Source organism: Pseudorasbora parva, chromosome 20 (genome assembly GCF_024679245.1).
Source record: "Pseudorasbora parva isolate DD20220531a chromosome 20, ASM2467924v1, whole genome shotgun sequence".
Classification (NCBI taxonomy): domain Eukaryota; kingdom Metazoa; phylum Chordata; class Actinopteri; order Cypriniformes; family Gobionidae; genus Pseudorasbora; species Pseudorasbora parva.
The window spans coordinates 3,207,928-3,219,193 of NC_090191.1; the positions used below are offsets into that span (position 1 = coordinate 3,207,928).

Genomic DNA, 11,266 nt, shown 5'->3' on the forward strand with positions numbered 1-11,266 from the left:
CCCAAACATGATCACGTATAGTTAATTGATCAATGGAGCATGCGATGTGTAGTGCGTGTACATTTGTTTAGCTGGCCACTATATGTGTAACTTTATGTTTGTGTATTGTAAAAGCACTCCAAACAACAATACACAAAGAGGGGGGAAATATGTTGAACTAAATAAGCGCGCTTCTTCATTCAAATGCGCTACTATTCCGTGTCTTTCTATGTAAACACTAACTTAACCTGCTGTGCAAAACCAGTCCGCTTACTAACGTCTACACAAACCACGCGTAAACACACACACACACGTGCACAACTGCACTTCCCACATGTACACCTTCAAAGACAAAAATACTATGATATAATTCAAGTATAAATATGTAAATAACACAAGTCGCTAAGCATATTATATAGTTAGTGTATAACTTGTACCACATACAGACGTCCTGCTCTAGTCGTTTTTGCTGCTGCTCCTGTTCAACTGCAGCCTCTGGGTCTGATTCCGGATCATAGATGTATGGCTGTATCTGATTAAAAGCCATATTTTTATTTTGAATAACGTTTTTTCCCGCTGTTAGGGATGACGCACTCGACTCAACACAATAGCAGCAGCGAGCACACGTCATTATTTAGCTCCGCTCACACGACACGCCCCCACCCGCTCGGCTTTTTTCGGAAAGACTCGGAACAGCGCATCTTTCTTATATAATTATTAAAAAAATAAAGACTTTTCGGAGATATGCAGGATGCAATGCTACTCTATAGGTACTCAAGATTGACATGACACTGACTGAAACTGAGTGTTTCACCCCCCCTTTAACAATCATTCATATTCAAACACGCTTGCTTACAGGCTGAACACGTAATGCTTGCATACATGCCGTCGCCGTTTTCACGCATTCACCTTTTTTGGGGTTTGCGCGGGGATGCCGTGTGAATTACTTTAGCTTTTCTTCTAAAACAAAAATGATCATTTCCTATTATTACTGTAAAGCTGCTTTAAAGCAATTTGTGTTGTAAAAAGCGCTGTATAAAATGAAGGTGACTTGACTTGTGTACTTAGACAGTAGTCCGACTCCAAGGAAATTTACTCCAATTTTAGCCATTCTCGCTCTTTTTCTCATAGTGCATCACGGAAATGTAGTGATACGATGTCTCCAGGTTTGATGGATTCCCTAAAACTGAGTATCATTCATTACAGTACAGATACAGTATCTCCCTGTTGAAAATGTATCCCTAATAATGTCTCCGTTAGGTATGTAATATCAGCTATTAAAAAAAAAGATTAAAAACAAAGAGAGAAAACCTTGAAAGGCAGAGCAGCGCTCGAGTTAGTCAGTAAAATCCTCATCCAACATGTCTTTTTGCTAAAAGCTGTTGATGGAGTGGTAGTTGTGGAACAGCAAGTTGTAGTAGTGGGACTTTGAATCATTTTACTGACGTTCAGCAAATTAAACAAATCTTTTTTCAAGTCATTTCGTTCATTTCAACAGAATCAAATTAAAATGGCACATATTACGTTTTAATATAAATAAGATAAGAAATAAAGTTAATGCAGCCATGGCCAAACTTTGACAAAGTCTTCCTTTTGTCGCTTCACATTTAATCACGCCTGTTCCCTGGAAAGATCAGTTCACCTCTCTCGTGTCTCCGGGTCCGAGCCATTAGTTAAATGTGTTTTTCTCATGTTTTTACACTACCGGTATGTTCTTCCTGCAGAGTGGACCCTTTTGATAAATGGACAAGGACTGCCATCTTGTGTACACTAATGGGTAATGCACTTCACTTCACACCCACGCATGTTTGTGTATTGGTTGACCATGATTGAGTTCACTCTTTTACTTTTAAATGAAGAGGTATTTCAAACGATTGAGTTATTATGTAACAGTGTGGTTTTAGATATGGAGGTTTTATTGTAGTCACATGCATTTTTGGTAAAGGTTATTAGTGAACAATATTTATTTTGAACAGCACTATTGGAAACCTTTTTGGATAACGTGGGACCATTAAGCTAGGTGAAATTTCACTGATCCGACCAGTTTAAAAATCATACAGTCTGAACTCGGCAACTGGCCCCAGAATGTTGAAGTCCAAATGAGAAGTCCCATTGGAGAGAAGCCTTTGTTATATATTTGGCCATGTCATGTCTTTATCAGCCCATGGACACTTCGGTTTGCATCCTTTATCTTTTTAAAGTTTGCCTTGATGCTTTTACTTTACCCTTATGTAAATATGAAAGTCAGTGGCAACGCAACGTCTGTCTGTTTGCTTTCCTAATGTTTCAAATATTGAGCGACATCACTGACCAACATGCGTTTAAATATTTATTTCACCAATAATTCATCTGATATAGGTTTTATTGTCTGTATGTGAGTTTCTATGCATATTTATGACTTGACCATGTGATCAGGACTTTTATTTTGTAGTGGAGATGTGACGTCATAAGGATGCGCCGCGCTCCTGCATCTGTTGTGATTCTGCTGAAGAAAGGTTTGTGTTTTAAGCTTTTAAAGTGTTTAAATCAATAAAAACTGTTCAGGCTATGTTTGATTGTTTAATGTAAGATTATAATGCTGTAACTGACATTTATGAACTCCTAATATGTTTTAAGCAAAGCTCATCCACACACGAGTAACAGAAAAGATGCGTCTCATTTTTGATTAGTGATCTGATGCTTGAAATGATTTCGATGTATATTGTGAGATCAGTATTATAAAAGGTAATATAGGATTTTTGGGGGGGTCATGTCTATTGTAAAGTCAGTGCTAAAAGAAACAGAAAAAGGCTTATAAAAAATAAATGTTAAATATCTTCAATCGATGTTACAAACAATACATTTATCAAAAAAGTTGGGCTAAATTGGTTAAGATTGTTATGCCATTGGCCATTCTTGTCAACAAGCTGGTTTACAATTAAAATGTTATGTTAAGCCCAATTCTCCATGAACAATGACTTCTTCTTATTAATGAGATTACCACTGTTCCATGTAAAACGTCTGCTAGGAGAAAATGATTGTGATAATTGGACAAAGCAATAGGAAGTTTACCAGTTATATAAGAACATTGCAACAAAAAATGTATGTTTTTCAAATAAAAAATATAGGACTATATTAAATAAACCTGTTTAAAAAAATAGTAGACAAATCAAGAACATTTAACCCACCAGCCGGCACTTTTCTTAATTTTATGAGGTTTATTTTTCCATATGAAATTAAAGAGTAATTTATCAATTTGTGGGCATATATCCTTTGGGGCACTAAGTGAAGAGAAAAAGGTATCTGTTATCTTTTGTTAACCATGAGTTATTTCTTTTGCATTTTAATAAACAACAGGCGTAAAATTAGAGTTGACTATTACTTTTAACAGGAATATTACGCTCAGTGGGTTAATCTCTTAATCCTTATTTAAAAAAAAGAAAGTACAAGAAGTAATAATCTAACATACTTTAGATATGGCTCTAACAGTCTGACTCTTACCAGTGACTGAACTACTGAACTAGAAATGATTGAGACACACTGTTTTTATATTTCTGTTAATTATTCTTCTCACCATAAACAGGACAAACACTGAGAAACTCCTGGTGAAGTGACAGATCCATGTGACACACTATTATAAAGATGGCGTTTATTAAAGAGGAGAGTGAAGACGTGAAGATTGAAAATGTATTCAGTTTGAAGCATGAACAAATTGAGGAACAAAGAAAGAAAGAGGAGAGTGAAGACCCGAAGATTGAAAATGTATTCAGTTTGAAACATGAACAAATTGAGGAACAAACAAAGAAAGAGGAGAGTGAAGACCCGAAGATTGAAAATGTATTCAGTTTGAAACATGAACAAATTGAGGAACAAACAAAGAAAGAGAAGCGTGAAGACGTGAAGATTGAAGAAACACTGAGAGTGAAACATGAAGAAACTGAGGAACAAACAGGTTGGTGTCATTCTCAAAGCTGATCCTTTCAGAGGATTTTACCCACATTCAAGTGTTTATAAAATAATACATGACGTTTAAAAGCAGATGATCTATTATATATGTAAGGATTTGAGCGAGTTCGACAAGGGCAGGTCAGTATCTATCAAAAGTGCTCCAAGGAAGGACCAGTGGAGAACCGGCCACAGGGTCATGGGCGGCCAAGGCTCATTGATGCACATGGGTAGCGAAGGCTGGCCCCTGTGGTCCGATCAAACAGACGAGCTACTGGAGCTCAAACTGCTCCAGAAGTTAATGCTGGTTAGTGTGTGAGTTTGCTTCCTTCTTCTCTGAGAAAATCAATAATATCAGAAAGGCGATCACAGCACATCCTTGAGTTGCTCTGGGGTCAGTCAGATCAGACCACAACCTCAGAAAGTTACTAAGTCTGATTTTAAAGCAACTGATGGTAACATTTTAGAAGAAACAGTACAGCACCTTAATACATCAACCTGCACCCTTGACACACTTCCCATTTCTTTTCTTTTTTTCAAAAGTGTGTTTAAAAGATTCGAAACAGATCTACTAAAAGTGGTAAACTCCTCACTTCTCTATGGGACATTTCCAAACTCCTCTAGAAGTCCCATGGCATAGATTTTTTAAATTATTTAATAATGTTTCCTGAGGTGTACTTGTATGTGATGTGATCTACGAAAACCCATCACATGGGGAAATTTTACCTTTTACATTTTTTGATACCAAATGAAAGCTGGGGACAAGTTCTTTTCAAATATAGTTTATTTCAGTATATTATATAAATATACTATATTTATTTCATGGTTTGTCTGAAACAAAAGTTATGGTTATCTGAAGTCGGTCACTATGATTTTTATGAATGGAATTTTGAGAAAAACAGGTTTAAAAAAAACTAATTATGAAAATAAAATAGAAAAAAAGTTAGATTTATGAAAACGTAAATATATATATATATATATATATATATATATATATATATATATATATATATATATATATATATATATATATGTTATAATCATATTTTATATGTTTTACTCTTAAACCACAAGACAATCAATGCCAGAAATATGAACAAGTTGTGTTCCAAGTTTTAGGTTAATATATCAAAAAAATAGCTTTCAGTGAGGATTTTGTTTGGGTGCAGTACCAAACGTTTTCACTAGATGACACCCAAGCTCTACTGACCATATAAGAGCGCCTCCATTTCCATATGGTTTGAGGGATCTAAATAATTGTAATAAATATAAAAATAAAAGGTGCATTATAGCTGACTGCTGCATCACAAATGGCAAATCTATATTGTCTTTCCTTTATACTTAAAGCGTTTTTCAGAACTTTTTATCTGGAAATATTGACTGGATGTTATATTTTGAACTCTTGGCATGAAAACAAATGGGTTGTCTATGTCTACTAATCTTTATTTATTTTTGTGTGCTCATCGCTATTTCAAAATAAAGGTCTTTTACTGAATATAAAAATATGAAAACTAGAATTTAGAAGCTACATTGGGGACAAGGGGACTAGCTAACGTTACCATGAAGAGGACAGCAACTTAGTAAGTAGTGAAATACGTTTTCTATTGTTTATCATGACATGGCCAGTCTCTGAACTTTGATCACCCGTTGTATGTTTAGATCGCATCTGCAGCATAGCTAAACTAACTCCTCTTCAGTAACTTCTCCATCATTTGGTCCTTCATCATTTTATGATCATTTAGGGCACTGACATCACCAGGATTAAGTAGATTGAAGCGAACGAGATCATAAAAGGGGTCATATAATGCCATTTTTGTTCAAGTTAATATGATTATTTAGTGTCTAAATCGCATCACATATTGTTAGTATGGTTTTTACATTAAAAAATTCATTAACAAATTCATAATTTAGAAATAAAAAGACATTTTTCTATACTGATATTAGCCCTCTGGCTTGAATGCTCTGTCTCAAGGGGTGTGTCTGCTGTGAGGCTTCAGTGAAAACACCCACTGTTGTGATTGGCTGACGTAGGGCTGGGCGATATGGAGCAAAAAATATATCTCGATATCTTAGGAAAAATAACTCCCTAAAAACTACCGCAAAAACAAATATGCCAAATATCATAAGGTCATAATATTTTATTGAAGTGCAAAGAGGTAGTCAGTTCACGTAGGAACAATGTGCTTTTGACATTTTAAAAAAACTCCCTGATTACATAAATAATAATAATTTAACTGTAAAATAAAAGAAATAATACATATAGCCTTAATTATTTTCATTCATTTCATGCCTTCAAAACATGGATCAAAGACTCCCTTTTTTTACAGTTAAAGTAAACAGTAAGCATTTTGCAGAAAGATGGGGGTATGACTGAGATATAAATAAACTGATTTTGTCATAACACCACTTCCTGTTAAATTTGTATCAAAATTCAAACAGTAGGCTAGATGTCGCGCTCTTTACTAAAGTGTGAGCGCCTCATCATGTGGATCATGTAGGCTACACGTGAGGCGAGCTTCCCTTCTTTTCCAGTTACAGAACGAAATATGAACGTCAGAAGGTAGGCTATATGATACAGTACAACTTACAGAAGAGCAGCGCGTGTCTCAGGACACCCGGGATGTCGCGTTTTCCCTCTTGGTTAAAACATGCATAGACCTTTTCATCATAATCCCGTGATAAAGCTGACAAAATAATAATAATTATGATATTGCAATAATTTTTAAATGTTTTTAAATAATATGCGATCATTTTGACATTTTAACCGAAAACCATGCGATCAGTTAGACACAAGTCATAAACTGACATGATTGCGACTGAGAGTGCGTCTCGCACCAATAGTGTCAGTCACCTGACTGTGGGTGAAACGTGCGATTTGAACTATGATGAACATTAATATTTCTTTATGAATTTTAGCAAGCACTTGTGTAAGAAGGAAAATCGTGGTCTCTAAACTAAGTCTTAAACAACGCGCGCGCTTGTCAACATGATAACTAATCCTCACCTGGTTGCGAACGCCGCCGTGTTCAATGAGACGCGAGGGGAGGGGGAACAAAAGCAGGAGGCAGGAGGCGCGCGAGCACAGCACTGGGAAGGCAAACAAGCAAAGTGGCGGAATCAGAATTAAATATAAACAATATATCGATATATACAATATGTCAAAATCCATATTGTGTTTAAAAAATATCTCGATATATTTTAAATATCGAGATATCGCCCACCCCTAGGCTGACGTCTTTGCATTTGAAATGAGATAATGAGATGAGATTATGTGGCGGAGGGGGCTTGGTTTAGTGAAGCGCGAGCAGAGAGAGATGGAGAGCTGGGGAAAGATTGATGAGAAATTATTAATGTACCGAGTTGTTGAGAGCGCAAGTTTATTGTTATGGTATCTGAGAGCTAAAAAAAATGTATCTAAGAAATAAACATGAGTGAACTTTGCAACGTTATTTCTCTCACAAAATTATTTGATCGCTCTCTGTAGTTTAATCATTTAAATAACAGATTTGTTTCATGCTACTAACAGAAACGACGTGAAGTTGATGGTTTTAGTCACTGGCTCGATTCACTGATGCATCAAGACAGTACGGCAGTACGGACAGTACGGCAGTACGGACAGTATTAAACGATTTAGAAAGAACGTCTGTGTGAACTTGAGCGATTAGCTACACATCCCCATGTCAGGCATTAAGCACTTTTACTCACTGTTTGTGGAGGGGCTGTCGAATCCATATGGTAAGTATGGTGCTGCTGAAATTGCAACTGATAAACCGAATCCATTCTCTACTAATTCTCTGGGCGGGCAAAGCAGTGGAAGGGGAGGAAACCTTTCCTGGTATGACTTTTTAGTGAGGGTTCGTAATATGGTCAGGAAGGAAGAAGACAGGGGTCGGCTTTGACTGGGACTCGCGCTCTTTATTCAGACTTCACAAAACAAACAGACGCTCAATGCGTATCTCTCTATATACTCGATATGGATCACTTCGATTCTCTTTCAACAGGTTCAGTTTCTCAGTTTCTCTTTCCAGTGGCAGGTGATTCTCGCGAAGTCCCAGTCCAACTTTCTCTCTCAACTCTCTCCCGGCCACGGCTTAAATGCGACCGCATCACAGCACAGAGGCATAAGGATTATAAATGATATTTGCTTAAATACTGATACAGGCAAAACAATTCTGGCACTACTCGACCTCAGTAATGCATTCGACACTGTTGACCACAACATACTTCTAGACAGGCTGGAAAACTGACTGGGTCAGACTTTTTGGGATAGTCCTCAGATGGTTCAGGCCATACTTAGAAGGGAGAGGTTTTTATGTGTGTAAAGGAGGCGTTAAGTCTGAGTGGACGTCCATGACATACGGAGTTCCACAAGGGTCCATTCTTGCACCACTCCTGTTTAACCTGTATATGCTGCCACTGAGCCAAATAATGCAAAAGAACAAAATGGCTTACCACAGCTATGCTGATGACACTCACATCTACTTAGCACTATCACCTAATGACTACAGCCCCATTGACTCCATGCAAATGCATTGATGAAGTTAACAACAGGATGTGCCAAAACTATCCTCAGTTAAACAAAGACAAAAGTGATATCACTACATTTGGAAACGAAGATGAAATTCTCAAGGTGAACGCATATCTTGAGGCTAAAGGTCTAATAACAAAAAATCAAGTCAGGAATCTTGGTGTGATTTTGGAGTCAGACCTGAGTTTCAGTAGTCATGTCAAAGCAATAACTAAATCAGCATACTATCATCTGAAAAATATTGCAAGGATTAGATGTTTTGTCTCCAGGCAAGACTTAGAGAAACTGGTTCATGCTTTCATCACCAGTAGGGTGGACTATTGTAATGGCCTTCTCACCGGCCTTCCTAAAAAGACCATTAGACAGCTGCAGCTCATACAGAATGCTGAAAAGAACCAGAAAATATGACCATATCACACCAGTCCTCAGGTCTTTACACTGGCTTCCAGTTACATCTAGGGTTGATTTTAAAGTATTATTACTTGTTTATAAATCTCTCAATGAGCTAGGACCTCAGTACATTGCAGACATGCTGATTAAATACAAACCCAACAGATCACTCAGATCAGCAGGATCAAGTCAGTTAGAAATACCAAGAGTTCACTCAAAGCAAGGAGAGTCTGCCTTTAGCTATTATGCCAGCCGTAGATGGAACCAGCTTCCTGAACAGATCAGATGTGCTCCAACAGTAGCCACATTCAAATCCAGACTCAAAACACATCTGTTTAGCTGTGCATTTACTGAATGAGCACTGTGCCACTGTACGTTCAAATGATCTTGGTTAGTGTTGTCTGACTGGAAGAGATTGGAAAAGGAGAGCAATGTGATTCGCTTCATTCTGTTTGTGGTAGCAGACAGTGTAAAGAAGTGAATAAATTCTCTGTTTTATATTGTATGAGAACCACTGGTCTAAATGCTGCTAAATGTGTTTGTAGTGTTACGCCATTAAACTTGTATTTGTCTCTGTTCACCTTAGGCCTAATGCCGCTGAAAGAGGAGAGTCAAGAATTGAATGAAAAGGAAGAGAAGGATATCTATGAAAATAATCTCACAACTAAAAAAAAATCTCTTAGGTTCTCAAAGACTAAAAAGACGTCCACACGAAAAAGATCTCGGAAGACAAGAACTAGAGCTTTCACCTGCCCTCAGTGTGAGAAGAGTTTCAATCATCATGGAGACCTTAAAGTCCACTTGAGAATTCACACTGGAGAGAAGCCGTACACCTGCCAACAGTGTGGAAAGAGCTTCAATAACAAAGGAAACCTTCAAAAACACATGATAATTCACATTGGAGAGAAGCCGTTTTCATGCCCTCATTGTGGAAAGAGTTTCACTGTAAAAGGAAACCTTAAAGTCCACATGAGAGTTCACACTGGAGAAAAGCCGTTTTCTTGCCAAGAGTGTGGAAAGACTTTCACTCAAGGTGACAGCCTTAGAGTCCACATGAGAATTCACTCTGGAGAGAAGCCGTACACCTGCCAACAGTGTGGAAAGAGTTTTACACATAAAACAATATTTAATACCCACATGAAAATTCACACTGGAGAGAAGCCGTTCGAATGCCCTCAGTGTGGAAAGAGTTTCACTCAAAACGAACACCTTAAAATCCACATGAGAATACACACTGGAGAAAAGCCATTTAAATGTTCTCATTGTGGGAAAAGTTTCACTGAAAATGGGAGTCTTAAAGTCCACATGAGGGTTCACACCGGAGAGAGCCCATATTTTTGCCAACAATGTGGGAAAATGTTCAGTCAAAACGAAAGTCTTAAGGTCCACATGAGAGTTCACACTGGAGAGAAGCCTTTCACCTGCCAACAGTGTGGAAAGAGTTTCAAACATAAAAACACTATTAATAACCACATGAGAATTCATACTAGAGAGCAGCCAATCAAACGTGATTAGTGTGGAAAGATTTAAAGTAGACCTTAATTGGCATGTGAAGATTCACTAAAGACATAAATTATTTTATATATCGTTAGTGTGGAAGGAGTTTCAATGTGTTAACTCTCTTTTGAATGAATGTTTCAGAGTTGTGGTTAACTATAATAATATGCTTAGCCTGTTTGGTATCTATGAAATCCATTTTTCTTTCCCTACTAGTTAAACTTGCTAATTCTGTGAACATTAGTATTATAAGAATCTTGAAGATTCTTCTCTTTAACACCCAATCAACATCATATCATATTCAAATGCCCTGCCAGAGGACAAAGGATCGTAAAACTTTCCTCCAAGGGAACTTCCTATTGGCTCACACACCTCCAGAGGGTGTGATATCTTCCCAGTTGAAAATATCCCTGATCATAATTGAGCTGATGTGAAGATGATGCTGAACTAGAAGTCTCCTGAGGACCCCTAAGTTTGTGCCCGGCTGTGGCCTTGTCTTTCCATTCACCAAAGATCATCTGACTCCAACCGGTTCAAGACAACATCAGCAAAGATCAACCGGAGTCTCAACAAATTGCATCAGGACAGTTTAATTCAAATATGTGAGACTTACACATATCGAACTTAGTCTTATTATTTGATACATTAGGTATACTTACCCAAACTGATGGTTTGCTCAAGGCTGTTGAGCTGCTGAATTTTAAACAGTTGTATAACTTCTTGCTTTTCTGTATCCTGCTTCAACTCTCTTTCCCTTGGTAAACTGTTTGCATGTGTGTGTGTATGTTAGAGTATTTTAAGTGTTTAGTCTAGTTAATAAATTATTGTTCATGTCATGTAAAGTTGTCTGTATTTCATGCTCATATACTAATCATGCAGATTTTTTTAATACATGCGCTGTACAGTTAGAAAGTTCATACCTTGGAAATTGACATTTCTTAGATTTAA

General features: G+C 37.2%; 1 protein-coding gene across 1 annotated transcript; it reads left to right on the plus strand.

Moving 5' to 3' along the window:
* Positions 1-2,437: 2,437 nt before the first annotated feature.
* Positions 2,438-11,266, plus strand: LOC137049290 (gastrula zinc finger protein XlCGF57.1-like). The gene is made up of 3 exons (XM_067427793.1): positions 2,438-2,474; positions 3,542-3,910; positions 9,408-11,266. The coding sequence occupies exons 2-3, from the start codon at positions 3,601-3,603 to the stop codon at positions 10,334-10,336; spliced, it is 1,239 nt and encodes a 412-aa protein (XP_067283894.1). The 5' UTR covers positions 2,438-2,474; positions 3,542-3,600; the 3' UTR covers positions 10,337-11,266.